We start from the raw sequence: 24,359 nt of genomic DNA on the forward strand, positions 1-24,359 counted from the left end.
AACAATTTAAAAAACTAAATTATGACTAAAACTAAATTACATTTTAGTCAAAAGACTATGACTAAAACTAAATACAATTTTGCCGTCAAAATTAACACTGTTGCACACTGAACATTGTGGATATTATGAAAAATGTCCAAACACAATAAAATTAAATTAATAATTACTCACATTTAAATCCATACAAGTGCATGATATATATATATATATATATATATATATATATATATATATATATATATATATATATATATATATATATATATATATACAGTGGGGCAAAAAAGTATTTAGTCAGCCAGCGATTGTGCAAGTTCTCCCACTTCAAATGATGACAGAGGTCTGTAATTTTCATCATAGGTACACTTCAACTGTGAGAGACAGAATGTGGAAACAAAATCCAGGAATTCACATTGTAGGAATTTTAAAGAATTTATATGTTAATTATGGTGGAAAATAAGTATTTGGTCAACCATTCAAAGCTCTCACTGATGGAAGGAGGTTTTGGCTCCAAATCTCACGATACGTGGCCCCATTCATTCTTTCCTTAACACGGATCAATCGTCCTGTCCCCTTAGCAGAAAAACAGCCCCAAAGCATGATGTTTCCACCCCTATGCTTCACAGTAGGTATGGTGTTCTTGGGATGCAACTCAGTATGCGTCTTCCTCCAAAGACGACGAGTTGAGTTTATACCAAAATGGATACATGGATGATACAGCAGAGGATTGGGAGAATGTCATGTGGTCAGATGAAACCAAAATAGAACTTTTTGGTTTAGTTGAAGTGAACCTATGATGAACATTACAGACCTCTGTCATCATTTTAAGTGGCTGACCAAATACTTTTTTGCCCCACTGTATGTGTGTGTGTATATATATATATACATATATATATATACAATACGAAGGTCCCGCAGTCCTGGGTTCAAATCCAGGCTCGGGATCTTTCTGTGTGGAGTTTGCATGTTCTCCCCGTGAATGCGTGGGTTCCCTCCGGGTACTCCGGCTTCCTCCCACCTCCAAAAACATGCACCTGGGGATAGGTTGATTGGCAACACTAAATTGGCCCTAGTGTGTGAATGTTGTCTGTCTATCTGTGTTGGCCCTGCGATGAGGTGGCGACTTGTCCAGGGTGTACCCCGCCTTCCGCCCAATTGTAGCTGAGATAGGCGCCAGCGCCCCCCCGCAACCCCGAAAGGGAATAAGCGGTAGAAAATGGATGGATATATACAATTAGATACATTTTGTATCATATACACGCACGCACATGCACACACATTCAGCCTAATGTGGCCCCCGAGTTAAAAAAATTCAAACAACCCTGAGCTCAAGCCTTAGTTTCCTAACTTTGGATGTTTTTTGGAGTCAGTTAATTTTTCTTTTGAATTGAAAAATGCGACTTCACTTTACGCAGGGACTCTCAAACTGTGTTGTGCGTACCAGGGCTCCATCTAGTGGTACGCCAAGGAAGCACTTGCTCAAAGTACAGTGTTTTATTTTCCTATAATCAAACAGTGCGACTGCTCAAACTGTGTGTAATGTTATAGTGGCCAAAACTATTAAATGTGCCTTATTTTTAATAAATACTTAGGCCTATGTGGCTACTGTGTTTCAATCTTGGTCATTATCGTCAAGTTTCCTTCTGACAGTTTGGTCATGTTTGTGTTTGCCTGTGTGTGGTGTTTCACTTCCTGTCCTGGTGCTTTTGTTTTGTTAGTATTTCCAGTTTGGTCTGTGCGTTTTGAAGCACTTTCACTTTCTGTTCCACATCCTGCCAGCTCATCTGATTCTCATTTATTACTTCTATTCAGGCGGTGCCAACAAAAGTATCTGATTTGATACCCGTCTGTAGATGCTGTACGCATATTCAAAAATAACTAATACCATAAACCAAAATCTGGCAAATTAAACATTCTGCATGATGTACGATGAACTTAATTTTACACTTTTTTTTTTACAAGACTATTAAAAATACATTGCAAAATGAGACCTGTATATCTTCATGATGGTTTAAAGACTGCCTGGATTTCTATTATATCTCTTGGGATGAGCTTGAGAAGTAAAAAGAAACTAAAGGTTGACATCAACGTATGTTCAGCCAATAATAAAAGTGTGAAGGTCAGGGGTCACGGTGAGCCCTAAAACAGCACGCAGCTCGTCGTGTCCTTCACACGCACACACACCGTTACGTCTAACAAGACCTCCGACGGCCAAGGTCTTCTAAACATAACCAAGCAGCCGTTTCCATTTAATGTGCTATTTTTGCCAAAGACGGCCATGACATTTGTGTGTGCAAAAATACGATTTGAATTTGGCCCGACTTGGCCAGGACGGATCATATCGTAGTTTGTTTCTGAACTCCCCTGGACATGTTTTCTGGCCAGGATTTGTAGCAAAGCCTCGCAGCGCAGCCTGATGTAGTGTTATTATTATTTTAAATAGACTCCCTTTTTAGACCAGTTGATCTGCCGTTTCTTTTCTTTTTCTTCTATGTCCCACTCTCCCTTATGGAGGGGGTCCGGTCCGATTCGGTGGCCATGTACTGCTTGCCTGTGTATCGGCTGGGGACATCTCTGTGCTGCTGATCCGCCTCCGCTTGGGATGGTTTCCTGCTGGCTCCGCTGTGAACGGGACTCTCGCTGCTGTGTTGGATCCGCTTTGGACTGGACTCTCGCGACTGTGTTGGATCCATTATGGATTGAACTTTCACACTATCATGTTAGACCCGCTCGACATCCATTGCTTTCCTCCTCTCCAAGGTTCTCATAGTCATCATTGTCACCGACGTCCCACTGGGTGGGAGTTTTCCTTGCCCTTATGTGGGCCTACCGAGGATGTGGTAGTGGTTTGTGCAGCCCTTTGAGACACTAGTGATTTAGGGCTATATGAGTAAACATTGATTGTCTATCTGTGTTGGCCCTGCGATGAGGTGGCGACTTGTCCAGGGTGTACCCCGCCTTCCGCCCGATTGTAGCTGAGATAGGCGCCAGCGCCCCCCGCCACCCCGAAAGGGAATAAGCGGTAGAAAATGGATGGATGGATGGATGATTGATTGATAAACAATAAAAACACACAAAAAAAAATAAATAAAAAATACAGGAATGGTAATATAAGGTTACAAGAAATAAATACTAATGTTCACACCATAAAATCGAAATATAATTAAAAAAGGTACCGTATTTTCCGGACCATACGGCGCACTGGATTATAAGGCGCACTGCCGATGAATGGTCTATTTTGATATTTTTTCATATATCAGGCGCATCGGACTATAGGACGCATCAAAGGAGTCTTATTATCATGATTTTTTTTCTAAATGTAAAAGTGATGTGTGAAGTGAATTATATTTATATAGCGCTTTTCTCTAGCGACTCAAAGCGCTTTACATAGTGAAACCCAATATCTAATTTTTACATTTAAACCAGTGTGGGTGGCACTGGGAGCAGTTGGGTAAAGTGTCTTGCCCAAGGACACAACGGCAGTGACTAGGATGGCGGAAGCGGGGATCAAACCTGCAACCCTCAAGTTGCTGGCACGGCCACTCTACCAACCGAGCTATACTGCCCCAAATGTAAAACACTTCCTTGTGGTCTACATCAGTGGTCCCCAACCACCGGGCCGCAGAATTTTTTTAAATTCATTATTATCAAAAAAAATAAAAATTTCAAATAAAAAAAAAATATATATATTTTTTTTAATTCAATCAACATAAAAATAAATGATAAATGGGTTGTACTTGTATAGCGCTTTTCTACCTTCAAGGCACTCAAAGCGCTTTGACACTACTTCCACATTCACCCATTCACACACATATTAACACACTGATGGAGGGAGCTGCCATGCAAGGCGCTAACCAGTACCCATCAGGAGCAAGGGTGAAGTGTCTTGCTCAAGGACACAACGGACGTGACGAGGTTGGTACTAGGTGGGGATTGAACCAGGGACCCTCGGGTTGCCCGCGGCCACTCTCCCACTGAGCTATGCAATATACACTTACAATTAGTGCGCCAACCACAAAAACCTCCCTTTTTCATGACAAAAACGTCCCTTTTTCATGACAAAGAAAAAAAATAAATGAATAAATAAAAAAGGATCTCCCCCCCGGGCCGCGGGACAAATTATTAAGCGTTGACCGGTCCGCGGATATAAAAAGGTTGGGGACCACTGGTCTACATAACATGTAATGGTGGTTCTTTGGTCAAAATGGTGCATAGATTATGTTTTACAGATCATCTTCAAGCCGCTTTTTAACAGTTGCTTCCGGATGCGCCGTTTTGTGGGCGGTCTTATTTACCTGGCTCACCTTCGGCAGCGTCTTCTCCCCGTCAACTTTGTTGTAACGGTGTAGCGTGCAAGGACGGGGGTGGCAGAAGTGTCAAAAGATGGAGCTAACTGTATTAATGACATTCAAACTTTACTTCAATCAATAATGGAGCAGCATCTCCTCATCCGGAAACAACAACACCGGCAATGTGTCCCGTACAAAACGTCCAACCGGAACTACTGTAATTATTGAAGTTCCTTGGGTGGATAATGTAAACTCACTACACCGGTAAGTTTTAGCGCTTTCACAGCGAGTTTACTGACAGATATAAGTAAGAACTTCACACTTCTTTATATAAGAAATTGCAACAGCGGAGGATGAATGTCACATAACAAGAAGATAGACAAAAAGAAGAAGATTATCGACTATGTTGTTGCCACGGACTACAAAGGTAAACGCGCGCAATTTTTCGGGACTTATACAGATCAGCAGGTACCAGAAGGAAAGAAAAGTTGCTTTTGCATAATATTACGAAACAAAATTATAATGCAGTCTACACTTATCTCTTATGTTTGACTGCCATCTACTGGTCACACTTATCATTAGACTATGTACCAAATATAATAGCTTCGAGGTGGGTAAACTCAGCCAAACTTATACCTTACATTAGGCGCACCGGGTTATGAGTCGCACCGTCGAGATTTGAAGGGAAAAAAAGGATTTTAAGTGTGCCTTTTAGTCCTGAAAATACAGTACTATCTAAATATTAAAATTTCCGAAGGTTATGATTTTACTAGTAAGACAGTCCAATTTTTATATCAATTTCAGTTTTTTTTTGGGAACTTTTTATATAGAAAAATAATAATTCACAAAAGTACTGCTTTGCTCGACAGAGTATCCCTAAAATCTGGACACAGTCTAAAAGTCAATAAGATAAAGGCATTTCTGTTGTTTTTTTTTAATTGGAACGTTAATAAAATCCTTAATGATTTCAACATTCGTAATGCACGCTTTGCAAGTTTCACTTAAATGTTTATTATTAGTAGTGTCCTCTTTTTTCATACTATTTTGACATTTTACACACAGTATAACTATTTTTGTAAGATTGATGGATTTTCTAATGAAAAAACATAATGTTCTTGATGCACTACAACTTTTTTCATGGATTCCTAGAAAATTAAATTCTGATCCAATCAATAAACTGGTCTCTCAACAAAATTGACAAGATATTCTCAAAGAGAAGCTCAGATTCTGGGGAACCAGCCTATCCAGACAGAAGGTTTGCTGCTGGATACATAATTGGCTCCTGGGAAAAGTGGAGAGTCATGTGCCTGCCCATTCTTTCCATCAAAGACATTGAAGATGTTTGTCTATTAGGAACTGTGATAAACGGTCATTTGATGATTGGACTGAGGATGCATTGGTCCATCGACAAATTTGGAAGACGACGACAGCTGTTCAAGGAGCCCAAAGGCTGCTCTTTGTGATGCATGGGTCCAGCAGAGCTGTAAGAACTCAAACATTGACCATTTCTGAATTGAATTGCAAAAAGAGAAGCTTTTTGCTACGCAAGGCGAAATTATGATCAACTTGAGGGCCAGAATGGACAACTCGAGCAGACAAACCATTGGAATGTGTCTACTCGCATTAACCAAAACAAAATTCTTATTTACAATTTGGCTCCCTCTGCAATCACCTTGGCAAGGCAACGCTGTAAACACCCCCGAAAAAGGCTCTGAAATGCCCCTTCAAGGGAATGCAGACTTCCAGGATTATAGACAAAACACACACCCATGGAGTAATATTACACAGGTATGTATGCACTATTATGACTTTATTATCCTAAATGCGTTATTTTCTTTACTTTATTTTAGATTATGACAACGTTATGCTAGTAAGATTACCACTTTTTTCCTCAGAGAAAAACATTTTTTTTTTCTCCTTGATCGAGTATATCAGGGCTTCTCAAATAGTGCCCCCCACCATTTGAGAAGGGCTGGAGTATATTGTGATTATTTCTGGTAAAAAGCATGCATTTATTTTTTTTAGAATTACAATGTTATCCTGGTAATACTTTTAGTGACACTATTTGAAAATATATTTTATTCTCTTGAAAATAACTGTATTCTAAGTAAATTATATATTTTTTTTTCATCAGTATCAATTAATTTTGGTAATATATATATTTTTTGACAAAATATATTTCTTTTAATCACTTTTTATACAAAAACATTATTTTGTCAATATCATTTATACTTCTTTGCCATGACATTAAGACTATTCTTTTTTTTAACTTTCATTTTTTTTTCAAAACCAGTTTTTTGGAAAAAATACTTTTTATACAAAATTAACAATATTTTCTCAATATTAAATACACTTCTTTGCCACAACATTAAGTCTTTATTCTTTTTTTTGCCTTTCATTTTTTTTCAAAACTCAGTATTTTTTGGGGAAAAAATACTTATCCAAAAAAACCCAAAACATTTTCTCAATATTAAATAAACTTCTTTGCCACGACATTAAGATTTTTTTCGTTTTTTTGCCTAATTTTTTTTTTCCAAAACCCATTATTTTTTGGGGAAAAAAAACTTTTTATACAGTAGCAACATTATTTTCTCAATATTAAATATACTTCTTTGCCAGGACATTAAGACTTTATTCTTTTTTTTGCCTTTAATTTTTTTCTTCAAAACCCATTGTTAAAAAAATAAATAAATAAATACATTTTATACAAGAAATCCAAAACATTATTTTCGCAATATTAAATAAACTTATTTGCCACGACATTAAGAATTTTTTCTTTTTATTGCCTTTCATTTTTTTTCCAAACCAATTATTTTTTGGGAAAAAAAACTTTTTATACAAAATCAACATTATTTTCTCATTATTAAATACACTTCTTTGCCACAACATTAAAGACCTACTGAAAGCCACTACTATTGACCACGCGGTCTGATAGTTTATATATCAATGATGAAATATTAACATTGCAACACATGCCAATACGGCCTTTTTAGTTTACTAAATTGCAATTTTAAATTTCCTGGGAATTTCTTGTTGAAAACGTCGTGTAATGATGACGTGTACGCAAGACGTCACGGGCTGTTATGAATATGAGCGCTGCACACACACACACAGCTAAAAGTCGTCTGCTTTAACGGCATAATTATACAGTATTCTGGACGTCTTAGTTGCTGAATCTTTTGCAATTTGTTTAATTAATAATGGAGAAGTCACAGTAGAAAGATGGCGTTGGGAAGCTTTAGCCTTTAGCCACACAAACACACGGTGATTCCTTGTTTAAAATTCTTGGAGGTGAAACTTTACTATGGATCAGAGCGCGGTCAAGTGAACATGGATCCCGACCACATGTCAACCAGCAGGTTTTGGTGGGAAAATTGTGGTTAAAAAGTCAGTTCTTACCGGAGAAAAGCTGAGCTTGTGCCGTCGACTCCCCTGAAACACTGCGTGTCAACACACCCGTGGACGCACACCTCCGACTATCAGGTACTATTTAACTCACTAAAACACTAGCAACACAATAGAAAGATAAGGGATTTCCCAGAATTAACCTAGTAAATGTCTCTAAAAACATCGGAATCCGTCTCAATGCAATCACGTTTCTTTTTTCTTTTTTTTCTAGTCCGTCGCTATCAACATCCTCAAACACAAATCTTTCATCCTCGCTCAAATTAATGGGGAAATTGTCGTTTTCTCGTTCCGAATAGCACTTTTTGTTGGAGGCTCCCAGTAAAATCGATGGGAATATGTGAGGAGCCATCAACATGTGTGATGTCATCGTCTGCGACTTCCGGAAGAGGCAGGGCATTTCTTTTAATACTGAAAGTTGCGAACTTTATCCTGGATGTTCTCTACTAAATCCTGTCAGCAAAAAAATGGCAAAATTGCGAAATGATCAAGTATGACACATAGAATGGACCTGCTATCCCCGTTTAAATAAGAAAATCTCATTTCAGTAGGCCTTTAAGACTTTGTTTTTTTTGGCTTATTATTTAAAAAAATAAAAAACTTTTTTTACAAAAACAACAACATTATTTTTCAATATTAAATAAACTTCTTTGCCACAATATTAAGACTTTATTCTATTTTTTTGCCTTTAAATTTTTTTTTCCAACACCCATTATTTTTTGGGGACAAATAATTTTTATACAAAAAAAAAACAAAAAACATTATTTACCCAATATTAAATTGCCAGGACATTAAAACTCTATTCTTTTTTTTTTTTTGCCTTTCATTCCGGTCCCAACATTCCTTGGTATTGGCATAAAGCTCAACAAAGCAGGTGATTTAAGAGCAGATCCACGCCCTCAGGACTTTGTGGGTGTTTTTTAAAACTATTTTCATGACCTTCTGCCCTGGAGTAACTGGATGGAAATCTGCTGATGACTCCTGTTTCTTTAATAAAATCTTAGCCTGAGGTTAGAGTTGTTATTAGTTAGCCTGTATCAGTAATCTTGAATAATCCCCGAGTAAAGCTAACACAATGTTGTCTATCACAAAGATCTTGACACAGTTTAGCCTGAGGCCTTGCATCTTTTTATGATGCCAACAATTTGTGACTTTTCATTAAGTTCATTTTGGAAGCGGGGTCTACTCACATAGAGCTGGAGCTGAGTGCTGGTGGGTCCCGGGGCCCTCAGGGACTCTCCTCTCTCTTCCTCCCCCTCCGCCTGCGCCCTCGGTCGGGCGTATGTGAAGGTAGTCCCCCCAGCTTGGTATTCCCCCGGAGGGTCCACAGCCCAGCGCCCGTTCACAACAGAAGCTCCAGTTCCACTCCTCATGGCTGCAGGAAAAAGGGTGAAGAAGCGTGTCAGATCCAGTAAAAACCATTAGTCACGACACTTGGGTCGTGTTAGCAAACACACGCACGCGCAATCGGAACACAAGTTTACAATCTGGCCTTGAAAAAAGAAACTCACAGGCCAGCAACATAATGTTGGCAAGAGCCTGACAGACAAATAAGGTACACCTTGCAGGCCTGGTTGACATTTTTTTTGGTCTTTTTTATTCGTGTGAAAGGATTGCTTTAATGTCCTCAGAGGCTGAATGGATGAATGTGGATTCTTCTTGTTTGGTGAAGACGTTTCAGAACAGCCATCGACACAAACTTTATTTCATGACCTGATGACTGACAATCTTTACACATTTTGTATACTATTTGACTCAAACACCAATTTAAATAAATGGTTCTGGAATATTACAGATTCATGGCAAAAAGATTGTTGAATAATGACATTTTAGGTCGAAATAACGCAATTTTAAATATAAAATATACATGCTTTTGAAATAAAATATAAATTAAAATAAAATAAATTCAGTGTGCAGCTCTATGATGGAGCAGGTATCTAACTTTTTTCTAAACATTTATTCGCTTTTTACAAAATCCACGTTGCCTTAAGCACTGTGGTCATTGTCTCTTTGCTGTTTTGTGATAATGAATCATTAACTAAAAGTCAGAATAAATACTAAGACTTGAGGTAAATTTTATCTGGTGAATTACTGAATCACCAGATATCTGTTGGAGACCCTTGTAGTGTCATTATCATAAAGTGTAGTGTCACTATCATAAAGTGTAGTGTCACTGTCATAAAGTGTAGTGTCACTATCATGAAGTGTAGTGTCACTGTCATAAAGTGTAGTGTCACTATCATGAAGTGTAGTGTCATTATTATGAAGTGTAGTGTCACTATCATAAAGTGTAGTGTCACTATCATGAAGTGTAGTGTCACTATCATAAAGTGTAGTGTCACTATCATGAAGTGTAGTGTCACTATTATGAAGTGTAGTGTCACTATCATGAAGTGTAGTGTCATTATTATGAAGTGTAGTGTCACTATCATAAAGTGTAGTGTCACTATCATGAAGTGTAGTGTCACTATTATGAAGTGTAGTGTCATTATTATGAAGTGTAGTGTCACTATCATAAAGTGTAGTGTCACTGTCATGAAGTGTAGTGTCACTGTCATGAAGTGTAGTGTCACTGTCATAAAGTGTAGTGTCACTATCATAAAGTGTAGTGTCACTGTCATAAAGTGTAGTGTCACTATCATAAAGTGTAGTGTCACTATCACTAAGTGTAGTGTCACTATCATAAAGTGTAGTGTCACTATTATGAAGTGTAGTGTCATTATTATGAAGTGTAGTGTCACTATCATAAAGTGTAGTGTCACTATCATGAAGTGTAGTGTCACTATCATAAAGTGTAGTGTCACTATCATGAAGTGTAGTGTCACTATTATGAAGTGTAGTGTCACTATCATGAAGTGTAGTGTCATTATTATGAAGTGTAGTGTCACTATCATAAAGTGTAGTGTCACTATCATGAAGTGTAGTGTCACTATTATGAAGTGTAGTGTCATTATTATGAAGTGTAGTGTCACTATCATAAAGTGTAGTGTCACTGTCATGAAGTGTAGTGTCACTGTCATGAAGTGTAGTGTCACTGTCATAAAGTGTAGTGTCACTATCATAAAGTGTAGTGTCACTGTCATAAAGTGTAGTGTCACTATCATAAAGTGTAGTGTCACTATCATTAAGTGTAGTGTCACTATCATAAAGTGTAGTGTCACTATTATGAAGTGTAGTGTCATTATTATGAAGTGTAGTGTCACTATCATAAAGTGTAGTGTCACTGTCATGAAGTGTAGTGTCACTGTCATTAAGTGTAGTGTCACTGTCATAAAGTGTAGTGTCACTATCATAAAGTGTAGTGTCACTGTCATAAAGTGTAGTGTCACTATCATAAAGTGTAGTGTCACTATCATTAAGTGTAGTGTCACTATCATAAAGTGAAGTGTCACTGTCATAATGTGTAGTGTCAATATTATGAATTGTAATATCACTATCATAAAGTGTAATGTCACTATCATAAAGTGTAGTGTCACTATCATAAAGTGTAGTGTCACTATCATAAAGTGTAGTGTCACTATCATAAAGTGTAGTGTCACTATCATAAAGTGTAGTGTCAATATCATGACGTGTAGCGTTAGTATCATAAAGTGTAGTGTCACTATCATAAAGTGTAGTGTCAATATATGACGTGTAGCGTTAGTATCATAAAGTGTAGTGTCACTATCATAAAGTGTAGCGTCACTATCATAAAGTGTAGTGTCAATATATGAATTGTAGCGTTAGTATCATAAAGTGTAGTGTCACTATCATAAAGTGTAGTGTCACTATCATAAAGTGTAGTTTCGCTATCATAAAGTGTAGTGTCACTACAATTGAGTGTAGTGTCAATATCATGAAGTGTAGTGTTAGTATCATGATGTGTATATCATAAAGTGTAGTGTCAATATCATGAAGTGTAGTGTACATGTCACTATCATAAAGTGTAGTGTCAATATCATGACGTGTAGCGTTAGTATCATGAAGTGTATATCATAAAGTGTAGTGTCACTATCATAAAGTGTAGTGTCGCTATCATAAAGTGTAGTGTTACTACAATTGAGTGTAGTGTCAATATCATGAAGTGTATATCATAAAGTGTAGTGTAAATATCATGAAGTGTCGTGTTAGTATCATGAAGTGTACATCATAAAGTGTAGCGTCAATATCATGAAGTGTAGTGTTAGTATCATGAAGTGTATATCATAAAGTGTCGTGTCAATATCATAAAGTGTAGTGTCACTATCATGAAGTGTAGTGTTAGTATCATGAAGTGTATATCATAAAGTGTAGTGTCAATATCATGAAGTGTAGTGTCACTATCATGAAGTGTAGTGTCACTATCATGAAGTGTAGTGTCAGTATCATGAAGTGTAGTGTTAGTATCATGAAGTGTATATCATAAAGTGTAGTGTCAATATCATGAAGTGTAGTGTTAGTATCATGAAGTGTAGTGTTAGTATCATGAAGTGTGTATCATAAAGTGTAGTGTCACTATCATGAAGTGTAGTGTTAGTATCATGAAGTGTAGTGTTAGTATCATGAAGTGTGTATCATAAAGTGTAGTGTCACTATCATGAAGTGTAGTGTCACTATCATGAAGTGTAGTGTCACTATCATGAAGTGTATATCATAAAGTGTAGTGTGAATATCATGAAGTGCAGTGTTAGTATCATGAAGTGTACATCATAAAGTGTAGTGTCAATATCATGAAGTGTAGTGTTAGTATCATGAAGTGTATATCATAAAGTGTAGTGTCAATATCATGAAGTGTAGTGTTAGTATCATGAAGTGTGTATCATAAAGTGTAGTGTCACTATCATGAAGTGTAGTGTTAGTATCATGAAGTGTGAATCATAAAGTGTAGTGTCAATATCATGAAGTGTAGTGTTAGTATCATGAAGTGTATATCATAAAGTGTAGTGTCAATATCATGAAGTGTAGTGTTAGTATCATGAAGTGTATATCATAAAGTGTAGTGTCAATATCATGAAGTGTCGTGATACTATCATGAAGTGTATATCATAAAGTGTAGTGTCACTATCATGAAGTGTAGTGTTCGTATCATGAAGTGTATATCATAAAGTGTAGTGTCAATATCATGAAGTGTAGTGTTAGTATCATGAAGTGTATATCATAAAGTGTAGTGTCAATATCATGAAGTGTAGTGTTAGTATCATGAAGTGTGTATCATAAAGTGTAGTGTCACTATCATGAAGTGTAGTGTCACTATCATGAAGTGTAGTGTTAGTATCATGAAGTGTGTATCATAAAGTGTAGTGTCACTATCATGAAGTGTAGTGTGACTATCATGAAGTGTAGTGTTAGTATCATGAAGTGTATATCATAAAGTGTAGTGTCAATATCATGAAGTGTAGTGTTAGTATCATGAAGTGTGTATCATAAAGTGTAGTGTCACTATCATGAAGTGTAGTGTTAGTATCATGAAGTGTGTATCATAAAGTGTAGTGTCACTATCATGAAGTGTAGTGTCACTATCATGAAGTGTATATCATAAAGTGTAGTGTCACTATCATGAAGTGTAGTGTTAGTATCATGAAGTGTATATCATAAAGTGTAGTGTCAATATCATGAAGTGTAGTGTCACTATCATGAAGTGTATATCATAAAGTGTAGTGTCACTATCATGAAGTGTATATCATAAAGTGTAGTGTCACTATCATGAAGTGTAGTGTTAGTATCATGAAGTGTATATCATAAAGTGTAGTGTCAATATCACGAAGTGTCGTGTCAGTATCATAAAGTGTCGTGTCACTGTTATAAAGTGTAGTGTTAATATCACAAAGTGATAACATCCCCTCAGGAACATAAAGTGTAGTGTAAGTCTAGTGTCACTCTCATAACGTGGGTTGCTGACCCCGGAGCTTAAAGAATCTGTTGATATTTTGCAGTTTTTTTTCCTCACGCTATTAAAAATGCGTCCCTGACAAATTAATACGGAACACGTACTCATGTTTCTAAATACGAGGTGGCCGGCGAGCCCGGTTGTCGCCTGGAAGAAAGACGAGGGCGGCTCACCCAGGTAGTTGGGGCTGGCTCGTCTCTCTGTGATGTTAATGAAGGTGGCTCCGGCCGGGATGTCCAGGATCTTGTGGTATCCAAGGGGAACCGTGACATTTTGGAAGCTGCCCGTCACCCTTTGACAGGAGGAGTCCCGCCCACCGCAGACCCCACATCTGTCCATCACGGAGCCGGAGCCCAGAGTGCCGTCGCAGCCCTCGGTCTGCCAAAGACAAGGAAGACCAATAGATGGGAGTTGGACGGTGAAAACAGGAACAAAGCATCTATTGTCAGGGTTTAGGTCACCGCTCGCTGCGTAAATCTCAACCTTACGAGCCGCCGCGCTGCCAGAAATGTAAAAGGTCGGACGAGGGCGAAAGGAGTCTGCTTTCTCGGAGCAGACATTTTAAACCAGCCAGGGCTTTTATGACTTTATAAATCACAAACAATCAGTTTTTATCCTCTGTGACATAAACTGCAGAATAAATCACGCGAGTGAGGACAGAGAAAACTATCAGCGCAATTAAAATGATCTAATGAGGCCAAATTGGGATATTGTGTCCAACAAAAATGATGTTACCAAAGCACGGGAATATTTTGGAGGGATTTTCACAGGCTTGGATGTTGAAATCTGTCCATTCCAGAAAATATACAAGGAATTAAAAACAATAAAAGTGTTAAAAAATGTTTGGAAAAGGAAAAATATACTCTATACAGCAGTGGTTCTCAAATGGGGGTACGCATACCCCTGGGGGCACTTGAAGGTATGCCAAGGGGTACGTGAGATTTTTTGTTAATATTCTACAAATAGCAACAATTCAAAAATCCTTTATAAATATATTTATTGAATAGTACTTCAACAAAATTTTAGATTATGACAACTTTATGCTAGTAAGATTACCACTTTTTTCCATCCATCCATCCATTTTCTACCGCTTATTCCCTTGTTGGGGTCGCGGGGGGCGCTGGCGCCTATCTCAGCTACAATCGGGCGGAAGGCAGGGTACACCCTGGACAAGTCGCCACCTCATGGCAGGGCCAACACAGATAGACAGACAACATTCACACACTAGGGCCAATTTAGTGTTGCCAATCAACCTATCCCCAGGTGCATGTCTTTGGAAGTGGGAGGAAGCCGGAGTACCCGGAGGGAACCCACGCAGTCACGGGGAGAACATGCAAACTCCACACAGAAAGATCCCGAGCCTGGATTTGAACCCAGGACTGCAGGAACTTCGTATTGTGAGGCAGACGCACTAAACCCTCTGCCACCGTGAAGCCCGTACCCCTTTTTTTTTTTTTTTTTCCTCAGAGAAAAACATTTTTTTTCCCTTGCTCGAGTATATCAGGGCTTCTCAAATAGTGCCCCCCACCATTTGAGAAGGACTGGAGTATATTGTGATGATTTCTGGTAAAAAGCATGCATTTATTTTTTTTAGAATTACGATGTCATCCTATTTCAGTGACTGTATTTAAAAATATATTTTATCCTCTTGAAAACAACTGTATTCTAAGTAAATTACATTTTTTTTTTATCAGTATCAATTAATTCTGGTAATATATATATATTTAAACAAAATATATATTTTTTAATTACTTTTTATACAAAAACATTATTTTGTCAATATTATTTATACTTCTTTGCCATGACATTAAGACTATTCTTTTTTTTAAACTTTCATTTTTTTTCAAAACTCAGTATTTTTTGGCGAAAAAATACTTATCCAAAAAAACCCAAAACATTTTCTCAATATTAAATAAACTTCTTTGCCACGACATTAAGAATTTTTTCGTTTTTTTGCCTCGTTTTTTTTTTCCAAAACCTATTATTTTTTGGGGAAAAAATACTTTTTATACAGTAGCAACATTATTTTCTCAATATTAAATATACTTCTTTGCCAGGACATTAAGACTTTATTCTTTTTTTTGCCTTTAATTTTTTTCTTCAAAACCCATTGTTAAAAAAATAAATAAATACATTTTTATACAAGAAATACAAAACATTATTTTCTCAATATTAAATAAACTTATTTGCCACGACATTAAGAAATTATTATTTTTTTTGCCTTTCATTTTTTTTCCAAAACCCATTATTTTTGGGGAAAAAATACTTTTTATAAAATAGCAACATTATTTTCTCATTAAATACACTTCTTTGCCAGGACAAAAATCCTTTATAAATATATTTATTGAATAATTCATTTTTTTTCCAAAACTGCTTATACAAAAAAACCCAAAACATTTTCTCGATATCAAATAAACGTCCTTGCCTCGACATTAAGAATTTATTCTTTTTTTTAAACTTTCATTTTTTTTCAAAACCCATTTTTGGGAAAAAATACTTTTTATACAAAATTAACATTATTTTCTCGATACCAAATAAACTTCCTTGACTCGACATTCCAAAGACATGCACCTGGGGATAGGTTGATTGGCAACACTAAATGGTCCCTAGTGTGTGAATGTGAGTGTGAATGTTGTCTGTCTATCTGTGTTGGCCCTGCGATGAGGTGGCGACTTGTCCAGGGTGTACCCCGCCTTCCGCCCAATTGTAGCTGAGATAGGCGCCAGCGCCCCCCGCGACCCCGAAAGGGAATAAGCGGTAGAAAATGGATGGATGGATGGATGGACTCGACATTAAGAATTTATTCGTTTTTTTGCCTCTCATTTATTATTATTTTGGGGGGAAAAAATACTTTTTATACAATAGCAACATTATTTTCTCATTAAATACACTTCTTTGCCAGGACAAAAATCCTTTATAAATATATTTATTGAATAATTCATTTTTTTTCAAAACTCCATTTAAAAAAAAAAAATACTTCTTATACAAAAAAAAAAAACATTTTCTCGATATCAAATAAACTTCCTTGCCTCGACATTAAGAATGTATTCTTTTTTTTAAACTTTCATTTTTTTTCAAAACCCACTTTTGGGAAAAAATACTTTTTATACAAAATTAACATTATTTTCTCAATATTAAATACACTTCTTTGCCATGACATTAAGTCTTTATTTTTTTTTTTGCCTTTCTTTTTTTTTTCAAAACACCATAAAAAAAAAAAACTTCTTATACAAAAAAACCCCAAAACATTTTCTCGATATCAAATAAACTTCCTTGCCTCGACATTAAGAATTTATTCGTTTTTTTGCCTTTCATTTTTTTTTTTTCAAAACCCATTATTTTTGGGGAAAAAATATACTTTTTATACAAGAGCAACATTATTTTCTCATTAAATACACTTCTTTGCCAGGACAAAAATCCTTTATAAATATATTTATTGAATAATTCATTTTTTTTTCAAAACTCCATAAAAAAAAAAAAAAATACTTCTTATACAAAAAAACCCAAAACATTTTCTCGATATCAAATAAACTTCCTTGCCTCGACTTTAAGAATTTATTGTTTTTTTTGCCTTTCATTTCTTTTTTCCAAAACCCATTATTTTTTGGGAAAAAAATACTTTTTATACAATAGCAACATTATTTTCTCATTAAATACACTTCTTTGCCAGGACAAAAATCCTTTATAAATATATTTATTGAATAATTCATTTTTTTTCAAAACTCCACTTAAAAAAAAAAATACTTCTTATACAAAAAAAAAAAAACATTTTCTCGATATCAAATAAACTTCCTTGCCTCGACATTAAGAATTTATTCTTTTTTTTTAACTTTCATTTTTTTTCAAAACCCATTTTTGGGAAAAAATACTTTTTATACAAAATTAACATTATTTTCTCAATATTAAATACACTTCTTTGCCACAACATTAAGTCTTTATTTTTTTTTTTGCCTTTCTTTTTTTTTTCAAAACACCATAAAAAAAAAAAACTTCTTATACAAAAAAACCCCAAAACATTTTCTCGATATCAAATAAACTTCCTTGCCTCGACATTAAGAATTTATTCGTTTTTTTGCCTTTCATTTTTTTTTTTTCAAAACCCATTATTTTTGGGGAAAAAATATACTTTTTATACAAGAGCAACATTATTTTCTCATTAAATACACTTCTTTGCCAGGACAAAAATCCTTTATAAATATATTTATTGAATAATTCATTTTTTTTTCAAAACTCCATAAAAAAAAAAAAAATACTTCTTATACAAAAAAACCCAAAACATTTTCTCGATATCAAATAAACTTCCTTGCCTCGACTTTAAGAATTTATTGTTTTTTTTGCCTTTCATTTCTTTTTTCCAAAACCCATTATTTTTTGGGAAAAAAATACTTTTTATACAATAGCAACATTATTTTCTCATTAAATACACTTCTTTGCCAGGACAAAAATCCTTTATAAATATATTTATTGAATAATTCATTTTTTTTCAAAACTCCACTTAAAAAAAAAAATACTTCTTATACAAAAAAAAAAAAAACATTTTCTCGATATCAAATAAACTTCCTTGCCTCGACATTAAGAATTTATTCTTTTTTTTTAACTTTCATTTTTTTTCAAAACCCATTTTTGGGAAAAAATACTTTTTATACAAAATTAACATTATTTTCTCAATATTAAATACACTTCTTTGCCACGACATTAAGTCTTTATTCTTTTTTTTTGCCTTTCATTTTTTTTTCAAAACTCCATAAAAAAAGAAAATACTTCTTATACAAAAAAAAAATAAACGTTTTCTCGATATCAAATAAACTTCCTTGCCTCGACATTAAGAATTTATTCGTTTTTTTTGCCTTTCATTTTTTTTTCCAAAACCCATTATTTTTGGGGAAAAAAATACTTTTTATACAATAGCAACATAATTTTCTCATTAAATACACTTCTTTGCCAGGACAAAAATCCTTTATAAATATATTTATTGAATAATTCATTTAGTTTTTCAAAACTCCATTTAAAAAAAAAAATACTTCTTATCCAAAAAAAACCAAAACATTTTCTCGATATCAAATAAACTTCCTTGCCTTGACATTAAGAATTTATTCGTTTTTTATCCTTTTTTTTTTTTTTTTCCAAAACCCATTATTTTTGGGGAAAAAATACTTTTGATACAATAGCAACATTATTTTCTCATTAAATACACTTCTTTGCCAGGACAAAAATCCTTTATAAATATATTTATTGAAAATTTTTTTTTTTTTTCCAAAACTCCATTTAAAAAAAAAAATACTTCTTATGCAAAAAACCCAAAACATTTTCTCGATATCAAATAAACTTCCTTGCCTCGACATTAAGAATGTATTAGTTTTTTTGCCTTTCATTTTTTTTTCCCCAAAACCCATTATTTTTGGGGAAAAAATACTTTTTATACAATAGCAACATTATTTTCTCATTAAATACACTTCTTTGCCAGGACAAAAATCCTTTATAAATATATTTATTGAATAATTCATTTTTTCAAAACTCCATTTAAAAAAAAATACTTCTTATACAAAAAAACCCAAAACATTTTCTCGATATCAAATAAACTTCCTTGCCTCGACATTAAGAATTTATTCTTTTTTTTTTAAACTTTCATTTTTTTTCAAAACCCATTTTTGGGAAAAAATACTTTTTATACAAAATTAACATTATTTTCTCAATATTAAATACACTTCTTTGCCACGACATTAAGTCTTTATTCTTTTTTTTGCCTTTCATTTTTTTTCTCAAAACTCCATTAAAAAAAAAAAAACTTCTTATACAAAAAAACCCCAAAACATTTTCTCGATATCAAATAAACTTCCTTGCCTCGACATTAAGAATTTATTCGTTTTTTTTGCCTTTCATTTTTTTTTTCCAAAACCCATTATTTTTGGGGAAAAAAATACTTTTTATACAATAGCAACATTATTTTCTCATTAAATACACTTCTTTGCCAGGACAAAAATCCTTTATAAATATATTTATTGAAAAATTCTTTTTTTTTTTCCAAAACTCCATTTAAAAAAAAAAAATATTTCTTATACAAAAAACCCAAAACATTTTCTCGATATCAAATAAACTTCCTTGCCTCGACATTAAGAATTTGTTCGTTTTTTTTGCCTTTCATTTTTTTTTTCCAAAACCCATTATTTTTGGGGAAAAAAATACTTTTTATACAATAGCAACATTATTTTCTCATTAAATACACTTCTTTGCCAGGACAAAAATCCTTTATAAATATATTTATTAAATAATACTTCAACAAAATATGAATGAAAGTTCATAAACTGTGAAAAGAAATGCAATATTCAGTGTTGACAGCTAGACTTTTTGTGGACATGTTCCATAAATATTGATGTTAATGCAGTGGTTCTTAACCTGGGTTCCATCGAACTTTAGGGGTTCGGTGAGACGGCCTCAGGGGTTCGGCGGAGGTCAAGACACACCCGACTCCTCGTGTAAATAAAAACTTCTCCCTATCGGCGTATTACGGATACAGCAACAGCAGAAGTCACACTGATTTGCAGGTGTGTAATTTGTTGTGAGTTCATGCACTGTGTTGGTTTTGTTCTTGGAACAAGTTGTTCATGCACGGCTCATTTTGTGCACTAGTAAAAAAACACGGTAACACTTTAGTATGACGAACATTCACCAATAATTACTGTATTTTTCGGAAAATTGCCGAAATTGCATAATAAAGAAGGAAAAAAACATATATAAGTTGCACTGGAGCAGGGGTCGGGAACCTTTTTGGCTGAGAGAGCCAAAAAGCCAAATATTTTAAAATATATTTCCGTAAGAGCCAAATAATATTTTTTTTAACACTGCACACAACTAAACACGTGCATTTTTAAGTAAGACCAACATTTCTAGAGTATAATAGGTCTCTTATTCTTTGTAATAACATTGTTATTCTGAAGCTAACTGTGGAGGGGGCGTGGCCCGCGGGTCTACAGCGACACTTGCGTAGATGGCCCACCTGGGCCTTGTTATCTAATCACCTGTCGCTCTGTTATAAGCAGCAGCCAGGAGGAGAGACTGGGTTGGGGCTGGAAATACTATTGCTGGAAAGCAACTGAGAGACTTATTGAACAATAAAACAATATTGTAACCCTGAAACAGGCTCTCATGTCGGTGCTTGGGAGTCTGAAGAACGCCCAGGAGGGCAAGCCCCACAGTAACCAATAATAAATAAATAACTTCTTACCATTAACGCAACTTCTTGAACAGGTGCGGTAGAAAACGGATGGATGGATTAAAAATGCATGTGAATGTTTTATATTTTGAACATTATTTTTAACACTGTGATTACAAGTGGAATTATTCATGACTTATTGTGTTAAGCAACGTCAGCTCAGATTTATCAGAGAGCCAGATGCAGTCATCAAAAGAGCCACATCTGGCTCAAGAGCCATAGGTTCCCTACCCCTGCACTGGAGTATAAGTCGCATTTTTGGGGGAAATTTATTTGATGAAACCCAACACCAAAAATAGATATTTGAAAGGCAATTTAAAATAAATAAAGAATAGTGAACAACAGGCTGAATAAGTGTAGGTTATATGAGGCATAAATAACCAACTGCTATGTTAACCTAACATATTATGGTAAGAGTCATTCAAATAACTATAACATATAGAACATGCTATACCTTTAACAAACTATCTGTCACTCCTAATTGATAAATCCCATGAAATCTTATACGTCTAGTCTCTTATATGAATGAGCTAAATAATATTATTTGATATTTTATGGTAATGTGTTAATAATTTCACACATAAGTCGCTCCTGAGTATAAGTCGCACCCCCAGCCAAACTATGAAAAAAACTGCGACTTATAGTCCGAAAAATACGGTAGTTGCTTATTAACATCCACATAAGTAAAATAATAAGTACTTATTAATGCCTTATTTGGCATGGACTTATTATACCCCTAACCCTCTAACCCTAACCAAATAACTCTAAATTAAGTCTTTGTTACTTGGAATATGTTCCCCTAGTGTCCAAAAAACTCCAACTTAAGTCTTTATTACTTAGAATATGTTCCCCATACTAAAGTGTTATTGAAAACATATAACTTTGGCTTGAATTTGAAAAAAAACAACATTTTATTTTTCACTAAAGGGTTCGGTTAATGCGCTAATAAAACTGGTGTGGTTCGGTACCTCCAACAAGGTTAAGAACCACTGTGTTAATGATTTTTTTTGTGTGTGAAGAAATGTTCATGAATCCAGATGGATCTCTATTACAATCCCCAAAGAGGGCACTTTAAGTTGATGATTACTTCTATGTGTAGAAATCTCCTGTGGAGTCCTTTTGCAATGGGCCAAGGACCCTAATAAAGACCCCAATGGCCCTTAACATGCTTCAAAGCTCACCAAATTTGACGCACACGTCGGTGTGGCAAACCTTCCCAACATATTAAGTAACCAAACCCCAAAAATGAAAATTGCACTCTAGCGCCCCCAAGAAAGAAAAAAAACCCCAGACTGCTCGTAACTTCCGTTAGGAATGTCGTAGAGACATGAAACTAAAACCTCTATGTAGGGCTGACTTAGACCTAGATTTCATAATTGTATCTTCTGGGGCAAAAATCAACAAAAAATTTGCAAAAACCCATTCAAAGCAAAATTTTCGCAAAAAATGCTTTTTTTTGCCTCTTTGAGCTGTAATTTGACCCCCTCAACATGCTTCAAAACTCACCAAACTTGGCACACACATCAGGACTGGCGAAAATTGCAATCTAATGAAAAAAACAAATCTCAATACTCAAAATTTCGCTCTAGTGCAATTTTTGAATAAAACACAGCAAAAACTGCTCCTAGGAAGAAAACAAACAAAATTGCTAGTAACTTCCAGTAGGAATGCCGGAAAGACATGAAACAAAAACTTCTATGTAGGTCTCACTTAGACCTACATTTAGATAATTGACATCCTTCGGCAAAAATCAACAGGAAGTTAAAAAGTACCCCTTCAAAATAAAAGTTTTGTAAAAACTTGTCACCTTTTTCAAACGTAAACTCCTCCGAGTGCGTTTGTCATTTCGGCTTCAAACTCGCACAGGAGAGAGATTGAACCCTTTTGATTAAAACTATCCAACAAAGTTTTGATTACTGCTCCGGTTGTGATGTTACGCGCCTTCAAAGAACCCCTGCGCAAAGTTTCCTAAAAAATGTAATTTTTGCCTCTGTGAGCTGTAATTTGACCCCTTTAAAATGCTTCAAAGTGCAAGTTAAAGCTCTACTATACAAAGCGAAAGCCATTTATCAACAACATCCATAAACGCCGATCTGTAATTTGACCCCCTTATCATGCTTTAAAACTCACCAAATTTTACACACACATCGGGAGTGGCAAAAATTGACATCTAAACCAAACCCTAAAAATCTAAATTGCGCTCTAGCGCCTCCTAGGAAAAAACCCAGACAAAACGGCATGGAACTTCTGTTACAAATGTCGTAGGGACATGAAATAAAAACCTCTATGTTGGTCTGACTTAGACCAGGGCTTGAGTAGCGGCGGCAGCCAAAGGCGGACCTGACCAACGCTGCTTGCAGCTTTAATTTATAATGGAATCACTTGTTTATTTTTCAACAAGTTTTTAGTTATTTTGTATGTTTTTTTCCAAATAGTTCAAGAAAGACCACTAAAAAGGAGCAATATTTTGCACTGTTATAAAATGTAATCAATCAGAAACTGATGACATAGTGTTGTATTTTACTTCTTTATCTCCTTTTTTCAACTAAAAGTGCTTTGCTATGATTAGGGGGTACTTGAATTAAAAAAATGTTCACAGGGGGTACATCACTGAAAACAGGTTGAGAACCACCGTTATACAGAATAGATAAAACAAAAACTTAGGAGGTTGGAAATAAGAAAATTAATATAAAAAAGTTAACAAGTATTATATGTGTGTGCAGGAGGGAATGTTATACCACAATATTAGATAAGCAACACTAGAAAAATATCGGACATAATAAACTGCAAACACCAAAACCAGTGAAGTTGGCACGTTGTGTGATTTGTAAATAAAAACAGAATACAATGATTTGCAAATCCTTTTCAAATTATATTCAATTGAATAGACTGCAAAGACAAGATATTTAACAACATTTTTTTTGTGCAAATAATCCTTAACTTAGTATTTAATGGCAGCAACCCATTGCAAAAAAGTTGTCACAGTGGCATTTTTTACCACTGTGTTACATGGCCTTTTCTTTTAACACTCATTAAACGTTTGCGACCGAGGAGACCAATTTTTGAAGCTTTTCATGTGGAATTCTTTACCATTCTTGCTTGATGTACAGCTTAAGTTGTTCAACAGTCTGTTGTCGCATTTTACACTTCAGATTGCGCCACACATTTTCAAATGGGAGACAGGTCTGGACTACAGGCAGGCCAGTCTAGTACCCACACTCTTTTACTATAAAGCCACGCTGTTGTAACATGTGGCTTGGCATTGACTTGCTAAAATAAGCAGGGGCGTCCATCATAACGTTGCTTGGATGGCAACATATGTTGCTCCAAAAACTGTATGTACGTTTGCATAGTAAAGTTTTAACTTGCACTTACAGATGTAGCAACAAACTGGAGTTACTGACAGTGGTTTTTTAAAGTGTTCCTGAGCCCATGTGGTGAAATCCTTTACACACTGATGTCACATTTTGATGCAGCCTTTTGATGATATCACGGACCGTAGATGGTGAAATTCCTAAATTCCTTGCAATTGCTGGTTGAGAAATGTTCTTAAACAATTTGCTCACATTTTTGTTCACAAATTGTTGACCCCTCGCCCCATCCTTGTTTG

General features: G+C 35.1%; 1 protein-coding gene across 1 annotated transcript in view; it reads right to left on the minus strand.

Annotated features, from left to right (window-relative positions):
* Positions 1-24,359, minus strand: part of adamtsl4 (ADAMTS-like 4) — a 197,998-nt gene that overhangs the window by 41,759 nt on the left and 131,880 nt on the right. The window contains exons 7-8 of the mRNA XM_061881651.1: positions 13,713-13,917; positions 8,885-9,069 (exon numbers count right to left, since the gene is read on the minus strand). Coding sequence (XP_061737635.1) covers positions 8,885-9,069; positions 13,713-13,917 — 390 coding nt within the window. The remainder of the gene's footprint in view (positions 1-8,884; positions 9,070-13,712; positions 13,918-24,359) is intronic.

Source organism: Nerophis ophidion, linkage group LG21 (genome assembly GCF_033978795.1).
Source record: "Nerophis ophidion isolate RoL-2023_Sa linkage group LG21, RoL_Noph_v1.0, whole genome shotgun sequence".
Taxonomy (NCBI): Eukaryota; Metazoa; Chordata; class Actinopteri; order Syngnathiformes; family Syngnathidae; genus Nerophis; species Nerophis ophidion.